General features: G+C 43.0%; 1 protein-coding gene across 10 annotated transcripts in view; it reads left to right on the plus strand.

Annotated features, from left to right (window-relative positions):
• The window catches only part of EPHA5 (EPH receptor A5), a 198,007-nt gene that overhangs the window by 170,304 nt on the left and 3,557 nt on the right, over positions 1 to 24,146 (plus strand). For 7 of the 10 annotated variants that reach the window (XM_061479089.1, XM_061479126.1, XM_061479096.1 and 4 more), the window contains 5 exons: positions 4,275 to 4,336; positions 5,144 to 5,353; positions 7,185 to 7,334; positions 12,004 to 12,197; positions 15,939 to 16,094. In XM_061479089.1, coding sequence (XP_061335073.1) covers positions 4,275 to 4,336; positions 5,144 to 5,353; positions 7,185 to 7,334; positions 12,004 to 12,197; positions 15,939 to 16,094 — 772 coding nt within the window. Of the gene's footprint in view, positions 1 to 4,274; positions 4,337 to 5,143; positions 5,354 to 7,184; positions 7,335 to 12,003; positions 12,198 to 15,938; positions 16,099 to 19,692; positions 20,656 to 24,146 lie in introns of those variants that run through there. The other 3 variants (XM_061479103.1, XM_061479115.1, XM_061479155.1) reach the window with 2 other exon arrangements.

The following is a 24,146-nucleotide window of genomic DNA, read 5'->3' on the forward strand; positions in this document are numbered from 1 at the left end:
CTAGAAAGGATAGATAATGGATAAACCGATAAGAAACGTTAACTCCCTCTGCAAACCTTGCCTCACTTAGGCATGATGCGCATGGCCTAAGAGGCAATCCCTCTTCAGAAGCCCAAAATTAAATGAGACAGAAATAGGAGATTATATGGTTTGCCAGCCTCAGGCAGTGGACAGGTGATGGAGACAACAGTAAGCCTGGGATGTCTGAAGTGTACTGCCTGACTGCTGCCTTGTGAGTAGTTCAGCAGCACCTACTGCCTGCAAAACCATTTTGAACGCAGTGATGCTAAGCCACCCGCTAAGCTTATTGAGAAGGCTTACTTCTTATTCCTGCCGTTATTTGTTTGCTTTTCAAACCACGTGGGCTCCAGAGTGAGCAAAGATGTGCCAAGAAGCAATTTCCCTAGCAGGCAAACGGGGAGGATTTTGCTACCAAGAGTCTGGGAAAAGTAAATAAATATATTAAAAAAGAAAACCCGTCAATTCATGATGATTTCCAGCCATCATATTTTGAGAAACTACTGAAGCAAAGCCCACAGGAGGGTAGTGCTGAGCCTTGTGATCACTCACAGGGCATGTGAGCAAGGACAGAAGTTAGCGGAAGTTTTCCTTTCCAGAAACAGAGAAGAAGAACAGCAATGTAGCTGAAGACAACAGGACAACAACCACAATTAAGGCAAGCTCCCTCTGGGATCTGCTGGTGATGCCCATAGTTATAGTTGCTGCTGATGCTGGCATATAGATTATGAGAGGGGTTGAAGGCTTGGGGAAAATGTGAAATGGCTGGCAAAACATGTAAGCATGAGAGTTACTAAGGTCTGACCGCTCAGTTAGCAAAATAATCTTCCATAGCTTTCGCAGCCCAGTTCTTCTCTAAATTACTGTATTCATTAAAGATAAGGGCAGAAGAATCTCTTCCCCCTTTTCTTCATGATTGGTGATGTCAGAGCTTAGCTACTACTGTTCAAATGCTGTTGTTTGGGGCCGTGCGGCTATGGTTAGTGCCGTTTGTCATTCATCAGAGTCAGCATCTCCAAAATTTGCTATTTTGCAATCAAAAGCCTTTTCTTGCATTTTTCCTTGAAATTGCATTTCCTAAAACTTTCAAGAAAAGAAAAAAATAACCAAGATAGGTTTCTCCCCGAAAATTGAATAAATATGAAGATCTCTCAGGGTCTCCCTGTATACCCCTTAATGCATAAAAGCTCCCATTTCTAGCACTGCAGGGATGCGGGATATTGGGCAAGAAGCTAGTCATGATTATACATTCATAAAGGCTACTGCTGACACAGGCTTGAGTCTTTCTGTCTGCTGAGGCCTCAGGGGATGGGTGGGAATCCCACTTTAGAGAGGATGTGCCTCCCTAGTGAGGTTTCTTTTATATAATGTGCCTGTCTGCTCCAAAGGCCATGGCAGTGCTGGGAGGTTTGCTTCTAAGTTGAACTTGGGGCAACAGTAGTTTGGATGCAAGGACACATGTTCACCGTGAGCTCCTCATTAGCTGAGTAAATGCTCGTTTACTGCACTCAAATTTTTTTCCATCAGGCATCTGGAGCATCTTCCCAGCTTTTTTATTTTCTTTTAAATGGACCAAACCAGCTTTTATGAATCCCAATCTATGTTGCTATCTCCAAGTATTGTTTAACTTCTTTTTCCCTGCAGTATTTTAGTCATTGGGCTGTTGTAGATTCAGATCTTTAGGGTAAAATGTCTTTGCTGCATCATGATTTACTTTGGAAGTAAATTAAGTTAAATTGAATTAGGCCATTTTTAATTCTGAATGAGAATATCCACACAGGGGCTTAATACCATTTAACTAATCTAGTTCAAATGCACACCTTAGTTAATTTGGACTAATCATCTTCATTGTCCCTGTGCAGACAAGCCCTTAGCTATTTCTGCTTTACAAAGGTAATGACAGTCCTGTTTTCATTTGCATCCTTTTGGTTGCACTGAAGGTGTGTGCATTGCATTAGTACACTGATGTGAATGACATCTACACATATTTTATGGCCCTGTAATGCCAGGAGGGAGCCCTACTGATACTGAGAATCAGCCTACTGCTTTAGAAGGGCCACTGTTTACTTTTAATTTACTTTGTTGAAAAATACTCTATTTGTATCTTTTAATTCCATGCTTTTGGATATGGGGCTAATTTATACCACAGTTACTGTCAACCTGCAGCAGTCAGGTAATGAAACATAAGTGCCAGAAATCCTATTTTCTTTTCTCTGATGGCAACCAAAGGCAGGAGTCTGAAGGTCCTCCAGAATGGTCACGTAACAAGATGCCGTCTCGCTGCAATGCTGCCTTGCAGTGTCAGATAAGGGACCTCATGCTACAGTTGAGGGTTTGTCATGGTTTAAGCCCAGCCGATAACTCAGAACCACGCAGCTGCTCGCTCGTTCCCCCTCTTCTTCCACCCCTGCTCCTGAAGGGATGGTGAGGAGAATTGAAAGAATGTAAATCCCACAGGTTGAGATAAGAACAGTCCAGTAACTAAGGTATAACACAAATCACTACTGCTACCACCAATAATAATAATGATAAAGGAAATAGCAAGGGAAGAGAATACAACTGCTCACCACCTGCCAACCGATACCCAGCCTGACCCGAGCAGTGATCTTGGCCTTCTGGGTAACTGCCCCCAGTTTATATAGTGGGCATGACGTGCTGTGGTATGGAATACCTCTTTGGCTAGTTTGGGTCAGGTGTCCTGTCTCTGCTTCCTCTTGGCTTCTTGTGCTCCTCCTCACTGGGAGATCATGAAAGGCTGAAAAGTCCTTGGTCAGAGTAAGCATTACTTAGCAACAACTGAAAACATTGGTGTTACCAGCGTCATTCTCAGGCTAAAGTCAAAAACACAGCACTGCACCAGCTACTAAGAAGGAGAAAAATGACTGCTACTGCTGAACCCAGGACAGGGTTTAATGTTTAAAAGCAAAAAATAAAAAAATAAAATAAAATTGAGGTATACCTGGTATTTTCCTTCCCTGTGTAGTTACTGATGTGTTTGCCAACTTATGGGAACATTGCATGAGATCTCTCCTTCCTCTTGCATGCAGCCCATGTGCATAGACAGACAGCTGTCATTCTTGAAGATGGAGCCCATTATTTCTTTTGGGAATTAAGGGTATTTTTCATGTCCCCAGGGTGCACTTTTCATATCAAAAGTAATACTTTCAGGAAGCTTAGAAGCTCAGGCAGAAACAGTGATATTAGCTTAAAAGAACTGAAGCAGCTCAGGTCCCTCATGCTGCAAAAATAGTATCTGCACAATGAGTGTTTTGATTGACAAGTTTACAATTACCTTTATTATGTGGATAATTAAGCAGTAAATTAGGCAAATAGTTAAGATAACAGGAAAGTGGGAAGATTAAGATCAATCTAAATGGTAGAACATGTGCGGATTTTTAGGAGCATTTACCTTCATGTGCATGTTATGACATGCAGCAACTCTTGTTGATCGTTTCTATGAAAAACATTTATAATGCACTTTACAAATAATTGACAGTTCCTCTTTTGTCTGTGCTTCATGCTAGCTAATGGAAATTGATTTAAATAAAAAATAATTTACGTGTGCTTATAAGATTTCATTGAATTTACAAGGGCTGGAGCACACCACATTAATTATTGCTATGTCATTGTGGCAAGCTAGCGAGAAATTAGATATAAAATCTGAGCAAAAACTATATAAAATTACCATTAAAATGACTCGGGGATGAAAATTAATCAAATGGATTTGGAAAAACATTATTATTCCTGTCAACAATAGGAGACCAGGTCTTTTGTTAAGAACTTTTATTTTGATTTCCACTCAACTCATTCCATACTTAACTTGCTTTTGTTCTGCAGCATAAATATTCCTATTCTTTCTTCCAGATGTATTTACAAGGATAGTCACATGGGATTACTTGAATTACAAGGGATGTAATACCATTCTGTCCTGGTCTTAGTCTTGGTGGTTACCAAGCTCACACAGATACTTCAGATTATCCTTACAACCTCTTCCTCAAGCATTGCCTATAAGCTTTAGGGCTTGGTACCCCACCTATAATACAGGATTTCTTTTTCATCCCCTACTCCTCAGTTCCCCTATGTCTACATATATTATGGCAAAACCTATTTTTATCCTGCTGGGACAGCAGTGTCTCTGTAGATTTACTGTTGCATGGCTGTATATTCGCATTCAGGTGCATTATGAAAAGACTTTATTGTTGTTCATGTTATTTTAAATAAAATGCTGACAAACTCATGCACTTTTTTTTTTCCAGGCAAACCAGTAATGATAGTAACTGAATACATGGAGAATGGTTCTCTGGATACATTTTTAAAGGTAATTCTTAGACCCTTTTTCCAGGGGGATCTTGGTTACAGTTTGGGTTCTTTGCAGATGGTTAATATCAATGAAAATGTTTGCTGGGTGGTGGTCCAGCTGTTGATGCTGTCTGGAGGCAGGAGTAGCTTGGTTGTCTGATCTACATTTATACAGCATCATGAAGGACCTGGTGTGTACATTGATATGAACAGATAAGAATAAATTGGAGGATGTTTATTTTAGAAGGCAGTCTACTGCATGGAAATGATTAACTTATCCTGCAAAATTTGATGTGTTTCAAGAGCACATCCACACTACATCATGGCAAACCCCAGACTTGTCAGTTTTTCCATTAAACATAAGAGCTAGCGAAGGGAGGATAGGGGAAGTGGTTAGAAATGTGGTGTGGCAACATGGGGAAGAGCCCCTAACACCAGATATTCACACATGGACTTCTGCAGGTAGGATTTCTATGCAACTTGGTGCCATTCAGTTGGCTGACTTTGAGACAGCCCACTCCCCTTCCTTTATACTCATAACTACATGTGTTCACTCGCAGTCACCATCTCTTTATCAGTCACCAGTAGAAATAGCTTGTTCCTTGATCTCCAGTTAAAAGAACTACATTTCCTTAGCTTTGTTTCTAGAGATCCTAATCCAAACAATGAAACTTTGAAAAGCTTCATGGTCAGAGCATGAGAGTAATGAATTATTAATTTCCCTGTTTTTCTTCCCTGGAGACTTGCCTTTGCAGTTTATTCATGCACACACAATGCTGAGGGTGCAGAGACTCTTAACTGATCAAATGTCTCCTTCCTTCTGCAGAAGAACGATGGGCAGTTCACGGTCATTCAGCTGGTCGGGATGCTGCGAGGCATTGCATCAGGAATGAAGTACCTGTCTGACATGGGTTACGTACACAGAGATCTGGCTGCCAGGAATATTCTAATCAACAGCAACTTAGTCTGCAAGGTGTCAGACTTTGGCCTCTCCAGAGTCCTAGAAGATGATCCCGAAGCAGCATACACTACCAGGGTGAGTTAGGAGCTCAAGAAAATGATTGAGCACAAGTAAAACATATTCCTGCCAAATTTTGGCATTCAGGCTTTCTAGCAAAGAGGTTTCTACAAATCCAGAGCCCTTAAACTGTGCACAAGGGTTTGGCCAGGTATTACCAGTTAATCGTTGTCAGATTAATTTTGCAAATGCCTGTTACTTCGTAGTGGAGGTGGCCAAATAAGGCAGAACTTAACTAATAACTTTATGTTAACTAAGTTCATGTTGAGCACCTGAGTTGGAATAGTAAACTTTGCAAAGGTGCCAGGCTTCCTTCTGTCCTCTTTAGTGAATACCGAAGGAAGGAAAGAGTAAGTGCTTTGCTTGGGCACCCATGCAAGGATGTAAGCCACAGTCTTCTGGACAATTTGACCCTTTTGAAACTTTGGTGAGCATGTAATATTGTTGCAAATGATGCACATGGTCTATAACATTACTCTGTTGAAGGTAATTTCCCCCAGTCTGAGAAAGAGCTACTTCAGCCTCGGTGCTCTGCCCCTTTCCATCCTTTATTCATCCTTTCATGGCCTCAGCCCACCTATCCCAGTGCAAGGTCACATGAGCCCAGCACTACAGACAGGGGGTGAACAGGATCCATCCTCAGCAGCACAGGGTTGGAGAGAGCTTCCAGTGTTCATGGCAGGGATTGGCACACCCAGACTTGTCCTGTTAGCGTGCTTTTCCAAGGGTATTATTTAACAGGTAGTGGGAGCTCTGGGTCACATTCCCAGTTCCTGTGGAGATCTGGGAAAGGTCTTTCAGCTCTTGGCAGTCACAGCCCCACTATGGGACTCAGTGCACGACTGGACTGCAGTTTCCCTGCAGGTTGGAGGGCTCTTGGCCAGCCCTGCTGTGATTCCAATGTGCTGCCATGTGCTAATTGGCACTGCTGAGAATCTGGCCCATCACTTAAGGCATGTGCTGATAGGCCTGTGAATAAATAATTATTGGAAGAAGGGACTTTTTAAAATCTACTTTGAAAATGTATTCCAAATTCTGCCTTTTTCCAATAACAAACACTGTTAGGGAGCATTCAGGGAGACCTTCCAGTACTTAGCTCAACACTGAAAGGGATGGACTTCACAGTAAAATATATTTTTAAATAAATCAAGGGAGACAACCTCTTTAAACCCAATGAGAAAAGTATTCCTTAATCCAAACTTTCCTCTTCCTCCCTTCTTCCTTCTCAGAGCTGGTCTGAAGCTTGATTTCTAAAATGGTAGAAAGGGGAAAAGGAACAGCAAAGCGCATTTGACAGCTGTGGCATCATTTTCAGTCCCATGGCAGAGGACAAGCCGACTGGTCTTTGCACACACAGGTTCCTGTGCTGGCTACGAAGCTTTCTCTGCAGGATCAGGACTGCATTAAAAAAAGAAAAGGCATTATTTCTGCAGCAATTTGCATGTATCCCGCATTAGATCAAAGTCTTCCTCAGCTTCAGAGCTGTCTGTTCCTCCCCAGCTCGCTCTCAGAAATGGAGGAACTGTATTCCCCTACCAACCTGCACAACATAATTGAGATGTTGATCCTATACATGTCCTAGCATTCAAACAGCATTCAAACAACAAACCTTCAGGACAGCCAATTAGTAGGCAGCCTACAAATGCTTATGGGCTGAGATAATGTGAAAAAGGGCCCCATGCTGTCAAACAGATTTACTTTAAAATTCGATGTCTCTTTCCAGAGAGAAAATAACATCCCTTGATGCTCTAGGAAGTTCTGTTTCATCCTCCTTTGCATGTTTTCTGCCCTCCTCTGCAATCTGGTTTTGTTTGATTTGGGTTTTTTTTCCCTTTTCTTTTGCTTCTAGGGAGGGAAGATCCCCATCCGATGGACAGCACCCGAAGCGATTGCCTTCCGCAAATTCACATCAGCCAGTGACGTCTGGAGCTACGGCATCGTGATGTGGGAGGTGATGTCCTACGGCGAGAGGCCTTACTGGGAAATGACAAACCAAGATGTAAGCATGTGTGACAGCTGCCGCGTGCTGGGACTTTGAGGGCTTTGGTGTTCATTCTGCAAGCAGAGAGGCAGGATGGGGACAAGAGGAGGAGAGCTGCTGTAAAAATGGCTTTGCTCCCCTATGCCTGACAAAAATGTTCTTCCCGTTTGGTGCTCTTTTCTGCAGCGGCAGCAGCAGAGAGCTGACTGTGTGCAGAGGGAAATGTGTCTGCACAGAGGCAAGCCTGCTTCCCCCAGCAGACTGCTGGAGCTTCACTAATGCTGTTAGAGCTGGAGCCTGTCCCTCTTCTGCTTAATGACAAAGATTGCCAGGGGATAGATACTGATAAACTGGCAGCGTTTCAATTGTGTGTTCAAACCCCTGCTGCCGCGTAAAGCAGAAACTCAGGGGAGTCATGGTAAGGGCTTTGTTTCTCTGCACAAAAGCTGGGTGATTTGATCTAGTGTCAGCAGTCCAGAGAGCTTTCTTGGTTGCCCTTGCATTGCTGATTTCAAGAGAATAGTTTTGTTCCTGTTGTGAGCATCTTGTAAGTCTGTCCTAATGCAAGCTGTTAATGCTTTGTTTGTACAGCACCCTCAAGTTCCCTTGCTCCTGTGCCCCTGCTTTCTTGAGCCTCTGACCTCAAGGCCACCCTCTGAAGCATTCGCCAGACAGGGAGATGCCTGGGGACATTGTCTTCCTCCTGTCGCAGCTCTGATCCCAGCCTGTGTATGGATCCCTTCATCCTGCTGCAGGGCTAAATCCAACCCCGAGCTCATCATAAACATCTGTCCTTGTCTAAGGCTAAAAAAAATTAAGTCTGGGGTTGCCAGATTTTATGTGCCTCACCTTCCTCTTCATATCTCTGAGAACCATGATGTGTGGAGGTCTCTGAGAATGCCAGTTAGTGCATGACATAGGGATCACCATAAAGCATGCGGGGCCACCCAAAACAGCTTTCTGATGTGGAGCACAATGCAACCCCTGTGTGTGGAAAAGAGAGTCATTCCTCATACCTTCCACTACATTTCTGCAGCCCTGCTGCCTGTGGAGGTGCTGCTGCCGGCTAGGCAAAGCAAGCAGGTCATTGTTCCACCATGGTTTCCTCTGGTCACAACACCTGATATTTCATCTTTTTTTTTTTGAGCAGTATCCCTGTGAGTTTCTGTCATTTCACTGGCAGCAAAGGCTCTGGCTGAGCATTCTGTTTCTCCTGTGGTTTCTCTGCAGGCCTTTGCTATCAGTGGATGTTACTACCGTTACTACCTGTCACGCCAAGCTGCTGTCTCGTCTCAGTTTGAGTCCAGGCGTGGAAATGAGTGGTACCTTTGAGACGGTCACGCCATGCTTCTTGCCAGGGAGACAAGCTTGTTGTTTGGCATGACTGCCCCACCACTCCTGCACTGCCAAAGCTGTCACGTTTGCAGGGAGTTTGGTAACGCAGCATGTATTTACGTAGGGATTTATCTCAGTCAAATACAGAGACTTTTTTGCATAGCCTGTGCGGAGAATGCAGCAATTGAGAGCCAAGCTTTTTTTGTCACACTGAGCTCTGTAACTATCTTTAATGCTGATGCCTCAGCATAGCACAGATGTTGTTCAGTAAATGCCAGGCTAAGATTCAAGCTGGTGCCAGTAAAATAAGGCTCTGTGGCTGGGGAAGTCCCATGTCTGGACCATACTGCTATGAATATCCACACTTTGCAGAACTGTTCTGAAAAGCCCAAATGCCTCCATGCACTGTGGGGCACGACGAATTTCATGCTTGCCTGAAGGGAAGTGGATGAGGGATTGGTTTCTTTAGCAGCAGAAAGTAGAAGACTGGTGAAATGTTTATGAGCATCAGTTCTGCTCAGGTTTTGCTTGGGTTACCTCTGCCTCTGAAGGTGGCAAGTGCCTGGATGCTGGAGGCTTATGAAACTTGATTCAGTGCTGTGGCATGTTTCTTATGTGATTTATGGCTTCCTTCTCCATCTTCTGAAGGCTGCCTCTTCTTTCCTCCCCTGCTTGTCTTGACAGAAGAATCAGTGGTGTTAAATACAGCTTTAGCTTTCATACGGAGGACATGGTGTCTCTACTCACATGAATTTCGGACTCCATTGCACAGGAGTTTCTTGTTGCATGGGCTGTAATTAAATCACATCGTTTGCAAGCACAGTCAGTAATGAACAAAATGATTCTCACCATGTTACAGCTGGATTGCTTTAAAGGAGATGCAGTGCTGTAGGGCAGGCAGCATTGTTACTGTAAAGGCTACAGACCATGGTTTAGAGTCATGCTAGTTTCTGAATGACCTTCTAAAGATATGCTTTGACTTGACCACAAGATAAGGCTTTGATGCAGGAATTGTTGGGAGGAATTCTGTGGCGTGTTACACAGGTTGCTAAGCTGAATGATCACAGTGGTTGCTTTTTAGTATTCACACTGGTAGTTTTATGAAAAGAAAGCTAGAACTGTTGCTTTGATTTACTGGAATAGACTATCCCAAATCATCATCTCCCAAACACCCAGTTCAGTGACCCCAATCCATAAGTGAGTAGTGTTTGTCCAGAAGAAGAACAGGGACAAAAATGCCTCCTTGGGTGCAAATTTTAGCTCTTCAAGTCTTACAAAGCAGTATACACTGATGAATGGAACAGCGAATGTGCCACTTTCTTATTTTCTAACTATTGTGGTGGCTACAAGTGACTTGGTCTCTGTTGCTTCCTTCTTTTGCTCCTTTTAATGCCAGACCCCCAAGGCACCTTTAGATGCAAGAGTCTATTTCAGTATCCTAGCTCCTCACAGTGCTTTGATGCCATTTACATTGTATCGCTAGAACAAACGACATCCTGTAAATCAAGTTAAAGACATTGATTGTGATGTTACTTACTGCCAGGAATATCAAACATGCACAACCCTACTGCAGATGTAGTTCAGATATTCTGAGCTGGTGCCAGATGGTCTACTCCCTGTCTTGCTACTATTTTCTTTCTCCTACACCTGGAAGATGAGCCGTTATTGCTATAAATACAGATGTGGACACAGCAAATAATAATCTTGTGGCTGTGCCACAATGAGGCTCTTTTTTAATAGGGCAGCTACAAATCTAGTATCAGGGACTAGCTGAAAAGCATGATGTGAAGAACAGACAGTGCAGATAGCATAGTGTGGTGGGGCTGGTTTCTGATATTGCGAGCAAGAGCCAGGTCATCGAAGAGACTACTTTGCAAGCACAGGTTAGGTAGAAAGCAGTGCAACTGCTCTACTGACAGATGAAATCTTAAATGGGCACAAAAGCACTGCAGGTCTTGTGGGCCAAATCTTCAGATGTGCTCACTGCATTTGGAGAAGATTACAAAGCCTCACCTACTTCTCAACTACATACATCCGTAGGGAGTTTAAGGTTCCTGCTACTGCTGCTCAGCCAGCCCAGCTCATTCCTGAGACGCTTCCACTTGGCAAGAAGCTGTGTGGTGGAGGATAATTTTAAAGTGATACATGTGGTCCTGAATTTCAGAGCCTTCTGAAATGCAATGCCAGCTCGACACGGCTCTTCCTGTACTGCATGTATAGAGACTAAAGATCAAGAAAACAACTTCCATGCTAACCACAGCACCTTCTTTTTGAACACAGGATGTTTTCAAATCATGAGATGGTGCCTAGAATGAATAGTATCTGATGTAGCTCTTGGAGTCAAGCAGTCAAGCGCTGTGGTTTTCCACACTGCAAATAGCTGCTTCCAGCTCCTTTTGGACAAGGAATCTTGGGAGTAGAGGGTGTGAAGATGGGCTGCCGAGACTCTTGGCATGAGCACAGACCCCTGTGGCTTGAAACACAAGCTGTGTTCTCCTGAAAGTCGTAATGGTTCTAAATGAGAACTGCTTATCTTGAAGCCCTGCTGTAAATCTGCCCCAAACTGGGAAAAAAACAAGTTGCTTTCTTCAATTCTCCCCTCATTTATCCATTTCTGCCTTTCAAGAGGGACAGCAGCACATGTGCATACCACTTGTTTAAGATACCGAACCAGAGACGGTTTGTATCTGAAATCAGCGCAACAACCCTCCCCTGGTTTTAATTTATATACTTTTGGGCTGACATTTTAAATTCCTGGCAGAAATGTGGCCACACTAAGAAACAACTAGACCCAGACAGTATTGAATGATATATGAGATGGTTATTCTGCCTCTGCCTTGAATCCATCCATCAATTAGCATTCAAAGTCTCTTTTGAAATGCAGTCAGACTTTTATTACTGTAATACAAATTTGTGGTCTAGCACATGCTTTTTCATTTAGAAAGAAGCCAACATCTGAATAAATAAAATCACTGTACTTCAAGAAGATGCCAGAAAGCCCCGTAGGCTGCTTTTCATGGACTTAGGGTAGGCTCTGGGAGTTTCCTGGTATATAACCTACAGCCTTCGGCTGAGCTTTGAACAAGTGAGACATGACAATCTGCCCTCCCGGTTGCAGCAGTGCTGTGGCTTTCTGGATTCATTTTGCAGTGACCAAAACCTAAGTTATTCAACACATTCCATAGACAGTATGAAAGACAGGTTTGCCTCTTGTGTGTGGAGCTGGGGAGTTGTGGGATTTTGCTTGAGCATATTGGTGGTCCCAGAGTTCTCTGTTTAAGTCAGTTTGCATTTGGGGAAAAGACGAGAGGAAGAAAAGCAAGCCATCAGCCTTGTGTTTTGTCTCCCGTAGGTGATTAAAGCCGTGGAGGAAGGCTATCGCCTGCCAAGTCCCATGGACTGCCCTGCTGCTCTCTACCAGCTAATGCTCGACTGCTGGCAGAAAGACCGCAACAGCAGGCCCAAGTTTGATGAAATCGTCAGCATGTTGGACAAGCTCATCCGTAACCCAAGCAGCTTGAAGACATTGGTTAATGCATCGAGCAGGTACAAGTTAGGGCCAAAGCCATTTCTCAGAGTGAGATTCTTGTCTGAATACCTGCCCCTGAGGCTGAGTTACCACTTACTATTTAGCCTCTGCGTGTCTGCAGGTGGATGTTACTCCAGTTTAATTATGTCTAGAGGATTTTTCCCAAATATACTTCTGTTGAAATTGGCAGGCAGGTGAGCAATTCACTTAGTGTCTAAATGCAGTGCTGCTGCCACAAAGAAAATTACTGTGACCTGTCTTTCAGAAACATGAGTTTCAGTGGTATTTATAGTTCTATGATAAAGCTACCTGTGCTCTATCACAAGATTAGAGAGGGCAAGACTTTAGAGCAGGAAGCAGGTAGTAAACACTGCTCAACTTATTTGCCTGTTGACTTCATATTGGTGATGCAAATGAAGAGCATCTCTCGGGGAAAGTCTTAGGCTATGCAAAGCTCACAGACATTGATGACACCAAGCTGGATGGTACAGTCCTCATGCTGGAGGGAAGGGATGCCATCCAGAGGGACCTTCAGAGGTGGGCCAATGCCAGCTTCAGGAAGTTCAGCAAGGCCAAGTGTAAGGTCCTGCGCCTGGTTCAGAGAAGTCCCAGTCACAAATACAGGCTGGACAGAGAATGACTTGAGAGCATCCCTGAAGAAAAGGACTTGGAGTTTTGCTTGACAACATGAGCCAACAGTGTGCACTTACAGCCCAAAAACCCAAACATATCCTGGGCTGCATCAAAACAACTGTGACCAGCAGATTGAGGGAGGTGATCCTGCCCCTCTACTGGGCTCTCCTGAGACCCCACCTGCAGTACTGCATCCATCTCCAGGGTCCCCAGCATAAGGAGAATATGGACAGGCTTGAGTGAGTCCAAAGGAGGGCCACAAAAACAATCAGAGGGCTGGAGCACCTCCTTTTGAAGACAAGCTAAGAGACTTGGAGAGCAGCCTTGCAGTGCTTAAAAACAGCCTATGAGAAAGCTGGAAAGCTGCCCTTTTTACAAGGGCATGTAGTGATAGACAAGGGGTAATGGCTTTAAAATGAAAGATTTAGGTCAAGTATTAGGAAGAAATTCTTCACTGTGAGGGTGCTGAGGCACTGGAACAGGTTTGCCCAAAGAAGCTGTGGCTGTCCCATCCCTGGTTCCCCTTTCAAGGCCAGGTTGGATGGAGCTTTGTGCAACTTAATCTAGTGGCAGGTGTCTCTTCCTTTGGCAGGGGGGTGGAACTAGTTGATATTTAATATCCCTTCCAACTCGGACAATTCTATTCTATGTCCAAGATTCTATACCCAAGTACATTCTCCCACAACCATTCCTAGGCATGCTAGCGACCACTGCCAGTTGTGATAGTCTTGGTAATCACAAGAGGATCTCTGTGATTCCCAAAGTTCTACACAAACTATTTACTAAAGCCACATTAAGTTAATAGAACAGTGGGTGCACAATTAAACATGAATATGAATAGCTGCATGGCTCCAATAAGGTAAATATGGTCAAGAAATAAAGCTGCACTTTAATCAAGAGAGATTAATATTTTTTTTGTGAGTTTTAGTAACAGTGTCTCCACCATACTGGAATCTTGGAGAGGCTTTTTCTATTTCCACTGGGAGGACACAAGTATTACTTCTGAGCCATCCGTGTTGCTAATCACTCAGTGGCTTGCAAGGTCATGAAGAAATGATGAATATAAGTCATTGCTGCTTCACTGATGGCAGTGGAATTCCCCTGATTTAAACTGGAAGAGGCCCTTTAGAAAAGCTTATTCTCTGGGGAGAAAAAAAAAAAGACACATCATTTTCCTTGGACAGGAATGAAAGGGATCTAAGATGAGGTTGGACTGGTAGTGTGGACACAAGCATATGTACTGTTGTGAGCACCATTTGAGTGAGTCTTGCACAGCTGCATGTGGCTTATTTCACCTGCTTGAACTGCTCGACTGCTGTTGCTCAACTTCACATCCCTGTGCTGGCATGTCATTCACTGGAAGAGAAGAAACATGAAATCTCTGTTAATATTTAAATAAAAGGTAGATCTGATTCACCCAGCTATTTTGCGTGTATCATTTACCATCTGAAGAAGAAATTACTCTTATTAGCAATTAGATGTAGTGTCAGTCCCAGCAAACCTGCAGGGAAAGCTTTATGATAGCATAAAATATGTGGTGTTTCTCTTTCATTTTCAGTTTAGAACAAGTTATTTTCCAGGCCTGTTATGCAGAGTTTCATGCAGTCTTTTATACCAAACTGTTATGCCAGGAAAGAGGAAAATAGGTTGTGAGACCTTTCCTTGAGCTGCTAAGCACCTTCCTGATGTTTTATTCCGTGAACATGTCTATGCAATTCCAAGCCTTTCCTTTTCAGAGCTTCTGTGGGTATTTCCAATATGGATGGAGCACCTGAGCAGCAAGGCTTTGGGAATGTGTTTCTATTGTTACAGATTGCCATGCTCAGACCACAGTAATTCCAAATGAATCACAGTTTCAACATACAGCAGCTGTAAAGGATTTTTTTTATATATGTAATGTATTTTTTATGGAAATTGTCATTAATGCAAATAAGGGAGGAAGTCACTCTCTACATTACAGCATGTGCATATCAGTAGGTGCCTCCTGACATTAGTCATGAAAATCCACTTCTCATGATGATTACTTAGGAGTTTTGAATTTCTTATGTGTATAAAATGTTATGGGAAGCCATTATGTTCTTGGTAGTGCAAGTATTCACATTTTATTGGATCCTTCAGCATTACTATTAAATAAACAAATAATACTAACGTGCTCGTAAAATATATGAAGGTTCCTGAAGTGCTATAATATAATATCCCAGCTCTCCTTCCAACTGAAAGTCTTTTAAGTACAATTCTCACTGTCAGAGGCTGACCCAGAAAAAATGGGGCTTTTTTTACCTGTGGGTAATAATCTTTATGCAAGGCTTACATTAGCTGTATGTCCTGATTTATAAAGCAAGGGACAAATCTAGTTTCTTTCCTGACTGACCGTGGACAAGCCCTCTTTCCTCTGTGCATCATTAGTAGGGTGGTGGACCTGTACGTGGCACTGGTCGCTTGTTCCTGGTACTGTATCAGTGTTTCTGCTGCGGTGAAGTGTTATTATTTGCCTGAATTGCTTCTTCCGTGCATGGCATCATTGAGCAGGTTACAATTGCAGTAGAGAGGCCTTAAGCAAGGGTTCAGGAGCAGGAGTCTACCTCTGGATTCATGGTTGGAGCATTGCTGCTCTCTGCAGGGCTCATCGAATGCTGCTTGTATCTGACATCCCCACCCAACTTCGCCGAAGCAGTCCCTGAAGTGTTAACAGCAGCCTACCATTGATGGCCACTGCTGGGAAATGTAATTTGGCTTACGGCTTCTAGGCTCTGGCCTATCTTAAGTTAATTATGAGCTTTAAAGGAGAAGGATGAGGAAAACAGAGCAGGAAGAGTGAAATGGGAGACTTTGAAGTAAGAGTGAGCCTGCTTGTTGGTGAGAGGTAACGGGGATAGATGTTAGTCCTCTCCATTTTCTGCTTGCAGGGAGGACCAGAAATGGCAGGAACAGAGTCTAAAGTGGGTGAAGTCACAGGATGTTTGAAACACAGCATATCAAACCTTCTGGGAGGATTTAGGCTTCACCAACCACTGAAACCGTAACAAAAGCATCATCTTTACCATATGAAAATGTGAGCAACTGAGTCACGTTGGGTACTTCTCAATACTGATTCTGTTTGCTTTTATGTTTTCACTTGTTTTTAGAGTATCAAATCTGTTGGTAGAGCACAGTCCAGTTGGGAGCGGCGCCTACAGGTCAGTGGGTGAGTGGCTGGAAGCCATCAAAATGGGCCGGTACACAGAGATCTTCATGGAGAATGGATACAGTTCGATGGATGCTGTGGCTCAGGTGACCCTAGAGTGAGTACTGCCCAGATCATTCTCACATCATTTTCTGGAATTTAAGAGGGTGGTAAGACAGACAAACCATTCGAAAACATGCAGTGATGACGCTGCAGAGAGGAAACCATTACCCTTCGTTTGCAGTCAGCAGTTTTAGCATTGTATTGACGATAACAAGTGCAGGCAAGACTAAAACTTAACAGTCACTACATTGGCAGTCATTAACTTAACAGTCACTTCTTTGGCTTCTTTGGTCACAGAAATCAATGCTTCAGTTTGAATAAATGCCTCTTGACATAATAGCAGTTGAATATTTGGGGTTATTGCCAAATAAAAAAAGCCACCCTACTATTAAATGGATAGGAGCTAGAGTCCCTGCTGTGGTATACTGCCTTTACACCAGATTAGCTGGTTTCACAGTTGACCAGTCAAGCCCAGTAAAGGCAAGAAACAGTATTCAACATTAACAGAAGTAAGCACAAATACAGCTGATGCCAACAGAAGAGTGTCAGCAAACCCACAGCTCTAGGGGATAGGCTCCCTCATCAAAAGACTTCCCTCTGAATGCGCCCTTGGCTTTTGCACATGGGTATGACTACCATTGGCGTGACAGCATTCAAATGACTCGGTAAAAACTTCATGGCTGCTAATTTGGTATGTTCCACTTTGAATTGCGTGCCTTGCTTGTGTAATTGTGTCTGTACTTTCCTCCTGCCACTTACTCAAACTGATCCCAAAGCCTGCCTTTCTGGCTGGGTTAATCTGAGCTCAGTTTAGTGCAGGCGTTAAGGCAGAATGGGAAGGATTATGCTCAGTGCTGCTCTGGAAAAGGTTGTGGCTCTTCTGACCACATGCTATTTGCCAGTGCATATACAGAATCCATGCTGAGGATTAGGAATAAAACAAAAAAAACTCCACAGAACCACAGCAGTTCTGCCTGCCTGGCACAGGGCTTGCTTTGAAGCTCACTGTACAGGATAGGAGGTCCTTTGCACATGATGCAGGTCAGCAGCATCTCCATGGAGTTCAGTTTTGCATGACATTCCTGCACTCCTTCCATGTGTGCATCTGCTCTCACTTAGATATTTGCACCATTCACATCACCAATATTTATCCCTTACACCTTGATATGCACCTCAGGGTGCATGGATTTCTGCCGAGATCTTCTTTTGTGTGCCTTGAGACCCTTACATGCCATTTCCAAGCTAATACTGCATTTACGTGCCATGTTACTTTGGCTTTTGAGCACTCCACCATTCCTTACCTACTCACAGAAACACCCAGGCTTCAAAGCTCCATTTAGACTGGTGATCTACAAATGCTGACCAAGAAAGAGGTCCATCCACAGAGTGGTCAGAGTCCACGCAGCAGAAAGATGCAGATAGAGGCTGAGTGGAAAGAGGAGGAATAGGATGAGGCAGTAATTTAAAAGAAAAGGAAAATGTTGGAACATTCCCCTCTGCTGTGCCAGCTCACAGGTCTTACCAGTGCAAGTTCTGGTAGAAAATGAAGGTTGTCTAAATTATATCACAGACTTATTGCTGCTTGGCTGAATTAAAAAAGGAAATTAAGTCTCAATAAAGCTTCCAGTTTGCTCCTCTTTAGAGTTTTATGCAAATTCAAGAGCTCTAAAAGAAATGCTCAGAAATGAAATGTTTTGGTTTGGGTGAGAGAAATGTTGGGTTCAACCCCAAATTAATGGTTGTTTTTGACAGTCAAGTAGAAGTTTACTTACTCATGCAGCTTTAAACAGTCTTAGCATCCCCCTATGCTGATGCAGTCTTAGCATCTCATCCAACTGACAAAACCCCTCATTTTTTTGAGTGCAACATTTTATATTGCGAAATTATGTCATTAATTTGACTTAAAAATCTAAATATTTCCCTACTCTTTGATATTCCAGAAATCTTAAAAGTATCCCGCAAAAATCTTTTCAGGATACTCAAGAAGTATTTCAAAACATTTTTTCCAGTTGGCAGTGAACCAAGAAAGCCATTATCTGTACAGTTCTAGCCAGAAAGGCAAGTTGGTTTAAAAGTCTTTAAATAAGATTATGGCTGCCAGAGATGCTCTGACCCTCACCAGCTGCAAACTGCCTCTAAGGCCCACTCCAATGGGTCCCAGTATGTGCTGTATAGCACAAGTGTCATCCTGCTCTGGCCTTTACTAGCCCCAGTGGAGACCACATGTCTGAGCTTTCAGCTTTCTTCAGGGCCTTTACAGCAGCAGAGCAGTGCAGTAGAGCCGATGCCTCAGAGCCTGGGGAGCTTCTGAGTTTTGTTTGTGGGTTGGGTTCTTTTAAGCTAAAAGAACACATCTCATGAATCCATTTTGAATTTCAGTTGAAAGTGAAAATGTTGAAACTAACTCCCAATAGTTAGATATCTATGCCAGCAAATAAACTCCTCCCCTGCCTTGGACAAAGATGCATGAGTCGGGCTTAGTTCTTGAGCAACTCAGCGCATCTTTGCATTAACAAAAAGGCTTGACCCTATTTGGGACTATTTTGGGATAACTGTGAAAGGTTCATTAAAAAGCTAGCCAAGCATCCAAATCAAGACTTATCTCCTCCTTCTCAGGTATAGTAAAAAAGACAAAAGACTACATTCTCAACTATTAAAGACGAAGAAACCATCATAGTGGCTTAAGAGGAAAGGTGTCCCATGTTGAAAACTTGAACTACATGCTCAGGATGATGTAAACTTGTAGATTGCCCTTAAAATCAACAAAGGGTGGCTCCTGGGTGGGCTCAGCTGAGACTCATGGGTTCTCCAGAACATAAACACTGCAACAACAGAAGTTCTTTAAAGGTTGATATATTGGGGGTTTCAGTTTTCTGTAGGTTTTCATTTTTTTTTTTTCTCCCTGAAAAAGGGAGCCGCAAACCATTTTGTACTCTGCAAAAGAGAATTTTCGTTAAATGTTCCTTGTCATTTTTAACAGAGGCAACTGTTCAGTATATTCCAGAGCTGGGACTTGGGGGGATCAGGTGAAAAGGTGAACGGAACATCTGAAAGTAGCTAGCTTTTCCCAGATGACAACAGTAAAACATTCTTTACAATTTAAGAGGTTGCCTCCAAATACCGTCCAAAATGATCTTTTCCAAATTTAAACTGCATAGGAGACAGATGTGGAAATCAAATGGAGAAAGGAGAACAGGAGAATTGCTGCTAGAAAAGCCAAAAAAAAAAAAAGATTAATGTAAAGGATTCATAAAACCTTCTGAAAAAAATTAGTAGCACTGTAGTAGGTGTTGGCCATAATGCTGATGGGACTGCCGACTGTGGGCACCTAGCCTGTGGCCTTTTTACAGGACCTGGTTGAAAAGGTAGATGTTCAGCACATCTTTTAAATTCTGCCACTGTTTCCACCCCCTCTCGCATGCAAAGCAAAATCCCAATTACTGCACTGCTTTTTTTTTCAAACTGATGTCTGGATGCATTTATTCCAGAAAAGAATAGTAGTAGTGACAAATTTCTGAAAGCAAAAGATTAAAAAAGCTAAAACTGGTGAATATCGCCCCAAGTCCTGAGCTCTGCCTGCTTAAGCAAAGTCCTGAAAATGTATGTGTTCAAACAAAGAGTGATTTCTACATTTAGCTCTAATTCTTGCAAAGGGATGAATCACCTTGTGAAAAGTGGAGCCTCACCCTCCACCCCCTCTTTCCAACTGGATATCAGACTTGAAGGCAACCTTTCCAGTGGATCAGACCTGCTCTTTAAACTTGTGGATCACCTAGTGACTTTGAGTGTGTCTGGACCTCTTTCAATCCACTGCAAGAATAACTTTACCAGGACAATACTCAAGAATAGATAGATCCATGACATGAGTTTCAGTTTGACCCTTGACTGGACCAATTACTAACCATGTGGACTACATACTTCCACCTTTTGAAAGATCTGTACTCACTGAATCTCAGGACACCCTCTTGTTTGTTATTAGATGGAGAACTCTGAATATTTGTAATATGTGCTGTGTTGCTTTGCATTGTATTTTTTTCCTTCTAAAATAAAATATTTATTAAAAGTTATACTGAAGAGTTTAAGAGTTCACCTGCTCTAGATGCTTATTATTAACCTGAAATCTCAGTCCTGAGATTGTGATACTGTGTCTGCTTCTGAACAAACCAGTTCTCATCTCGTAATCAAGTAGGATGGGAATAATGAGTAAGAGCAGATGAACTCTTAAAGTCCTTATTTGATGCTGAAGTCCCTAGCAAGTGGATTCCTCTCTCTTTAGCATCTCCTGAAGGTCTTTGAGGTTGTTCTTATCGCTTATTCAAACTAACAACTAACTCTGTGAGTAGTCCCAGTCTGATGAGGCAACTATAGAGTTACACCACATAAAGGTGGTGAAATCTGGCCTGGATAGGAGATAAAATACAAAATACCTGTGATTGGTTTACTAGTGCCAGCCACTGAGATCTTCCATGAATGTGGCCCTTTTGTTTGCATGACTAACTGGCTAATGAAGAGGGTTATATTTTATGTGGCATACCAGTCCTAGTCTACACTGTGTTTGACAAACTGGTCCATGGTGTATAAGTAGTTCTATTTGTAAATAAAATGGTTTAAATATATTTCTTACTATGTGGAGACTGTGAATTCAACCCTTGCAAATAGAGGATATTGCAAGGAAGAAGATACCATGTTGTCCCTGGCACACTGCAGTTGAGCTTCTGTGCAAGGCAGTGGTAAGAGAGCAGCATGCATGCAGCTGAATACAGGCTGGTTTGGATGAGCCAACACCAATTTGCCCTTTTGTTTTTGGTCACCAATTTGCCCTTGGCTTTTTGGTCAACTTAGGTCAGCTTCTTAGTACTCTGTTGGCAGGTAATTTGAATTCCTGCCTGTTCCCATTTTCAGCCCTATGTAAATGAAAGACAAATGCAAAGGGAAAACTAATCCCTGAAACAAAAATAAAAGTTGTCTGATTGCTTAGGGAGGTTAAGTATTTTGAAGCAGGGAGACACCACAGCACATGGTTGCATGGCCTCTGTGGTGCCTGCGCTGCTGCATCTCCATGGCCTTGGGGGGTGCCTGTGCTGCTGCTGCAGTAGCACACACAAAACCCAACACTGGTGATCAGACCCCTTGCACAGCAAGATGCAGCCTGGATCCTGATCGCAAGTGTCATTTGTCCACGGGTCTTAGCTGTGCCTTTTCTTAGAGGGAATTGCACATTTCTATTTCAAAGCCCCAGCAGACAGCCACACACATCTCTGTTGTGCTGAGCCCACTGAAATTACTAGTTGGCTGCCTTCGGATGAGCCAGGCAGCTCTACACTGGACCTTGACAACACTTGCTTGGAAGCCCTTAAGCACAGAAACTGGGGTTTGTTTGGGCGAGGGGGAGGAGTTTGTCCCAAAACCAGCTGGTTTGTGCACCTGGTTTTGTTTAAATTGGCTTCTGCCTTGCACTAAGTCCTTCAGAACTGAATGGGAGTGTGCATCATGCTGTAAGACATGGTCGGGAAAAAGGAATTAAAGCTCATGCAACCTTTAGGCAGTGTTTTGTAAGTTTTGTTGCTGGCTTTGCAATGCGTGAAGTGGCTTTTGAATAAAGCTGCTAATTTTATACTGGGTGAGCATCTGGCTCGGGAGCTGTTGTCTTCTGGTGTGTCTTTGTGGAGGTGAAGGACTCCACAGTAGCAATTTTTTTTTCTCCTCTCTGAGGAGCCCCTGTGCTTTTGACTGGTGACTCTGCGTTTGAGAGAATTTGATACTCAAAAAAGAAAAATTAGACTGGATCCCCTGGTGAGCAGCTAATGGATTGAAACTAGAAAGTCTTTTTTCTTCTTTCCCTTTTGTAATCAGAAGGCACACCTCAAGGATATTGAGTTAAGGGGTTACTGTAAGTGGTGAGGGGAAATCTGTGTAGTTAAGTAGTTTCGGGTTTTTTGTTAGACTGATGGAGGGGATGTGAAATGCCAAGATGTACATGCCTTTCTCACAAGTTTCAAGCTATTTTTTTCCTGCATAACATGCAAGACTATCAGAAACAGTACATCTGTGAAATACATGGTGCTGGATTTTCAAAAGAGCTCAGCTTGCACTTTACATACCTGAAAAAAAAAAAAAAAGCTGAATTTTCAAAAATTGCCATCAGAGCAGCACTCAGCAGGGGGAAGATGGATGTTGGCTCTTTTAAAATCAGGTCCTATACTGGGTTCGTTTGGGTTTGGTTTTTTTTTTTTTTGATCTTTGGTGTGAACTTCCAACTGTGCTGTATACATAAAATAAATTGCATGTAACAATAGCATTACTACATTTTCCTTTATTATTTAGATGACTTGCTGAATTAGTTTCACAATTCAGTGGAGGCAGAAATGAAAGTGTGTCCCCCTGAGAAGGTAGGCACCTTTTGCAGGTGCTGCTTTCTTTGCCAGCTAAGGAACATTGCTGATGTGTCTTATTGACCTCCCTTGCTCCATGCTGGTTATATTTGTTATTTCCCCTATGAATTGGCAAGATGCTTTGCCAAATAAGAGTATGATAATCAAATGAAGTGTTTAACCTGGAGCAGAATATCTGATATTTTCCAAATGAAAAGGCTGAAAGCATGACAATCTTTGAGAACAACAGATCTAGCTTTTGGCTTCAATCAGCTTGTGTGTTGATGTATCAACCTTCACACAGGATTGGTTTTTATTCAAAGCAATGTTCATCTGTATAAGTTTTGGACATAGGTGGTTGGTTGTATTCATAGGACTCTGTCCAGAGTGTGAAGCTGCTGAGAGAGGTATACCTCCATAGGTAGCTCACGCAACATTACATGAAAGCGTTTTGGTGGTCACTTGCGTGCGTTCACCTGCACTCCAGCATGCAGCCATGATGTTAGCTATAGGCCAGGTTTGCAGTATGTTTCAGGTGATGGTTGGGCTCCTGAGTGTTGTTGGAAATCTCCAGCTCTCGCACACATCAGACCTGCCAGTGTGGTTTCCAAAAAGCACCTGCATGTTTGAGGAGGTCACTTCCCACTGGCTTTCAGTGGAGAGCTTTCTCCACAAAGACTTGCCACAGGGTGTCAGCAGCTCTGGGATTCATGTGTGTATTACAAAAATTGTAGAGCCCTAAAGGGTGTTCAAAAACATCCTTTATTCAGTCCAGCATGGAGGTAGAAAGCAAGGGGCTGATATTTTTCTGGTGAAAGTCTTAAGACAAAATACCATGTTTCCTCTAAGGCAAACTGCTTCTCTAACAGTCTGTCTTGTGCTGGAAACACATGGACCTGTCCTGATGTTTCTTCTGATATACTATTGTTACAATTTCTTTGTTAACACTTTTCCCCCCAGAAAGAAATCCCTACAGCTATACTCTACCATAACCCATGGCCTTACCTGGCTTTAGGTGTGTCATTGTCTCTGATCACCCAGTGTCCTGCTGTAGTATCTCCAGGGGACAATTTGTTGTACTCCTGTCTTTGGACGGGATAAATTGTTGCCTGGAGGGGCCTCTTTCATGCCATCAACGTGAACCCTGGTGATTATCATCATCTATACACCTAAAGTTTAGAGGGCTGAGCTTCTGAGAAAACAATCTTTCCTCCTAATCCTGCTTTTCACATAAAACTGTCTTATATTACAGCTTTTCTGTAATGGCTGCCCATTAGACAGATTCAACACAAATGCCTTTGGCATTTACCCCCCCAAAAAAACCAAACATGGGCTTATGGGAAGATGTGCAAAGGCTCAGAGGGGAGCTGCATTGCCAGTTCATGTTAGAAGGTCATTGGGCTAGTGGCTCTTCCAGAGGCTTTTGCCTTTCAGCTCTCTGTAGCAGTTAGCTCTAGGATTGTGGTTTGTGTATCTTTGGCTTTGCCTCTTCGGAAGAGGAAGGAAGCATGGATTGACCTCACTCCTCACTGCTTGTATCCAAGATGAAATATCAGCCTTTCCAAGAAGAGGAAACTGCAACACAGGCTTTCTTACATAGCTTTTCTCTTGAAAACCGGACTTTTCACACCTAGCAGACTCCCTGGCTAAAAGTGGTGCTGGCACTTTGCTGTCCAGCTTTTCTTCTTGGCCAGCGAGGTGATCTCAGTCAAATTCTGTCACCTCTCTGAGATACC

This window comes from Pezoporus flaviventris, unplaced genomic scaffold (assembly GCF_033815535.1).
Source record: "Pezoporus flaviventris isolate CSIRO_AGI_PZ_B2104156 unplaced genomic scaffold, CSIRO_AGI_Pfla_v1 ptg000002l, whole genome shotgun sequence".
Classification (NCBI taxonomy): domain Eukaryota; kingdom Metazoa; phylum Chordata; class Aves; order Psittaciformes; family Psittacidae; genus Pezoporus; species Pezoporus flaviventris.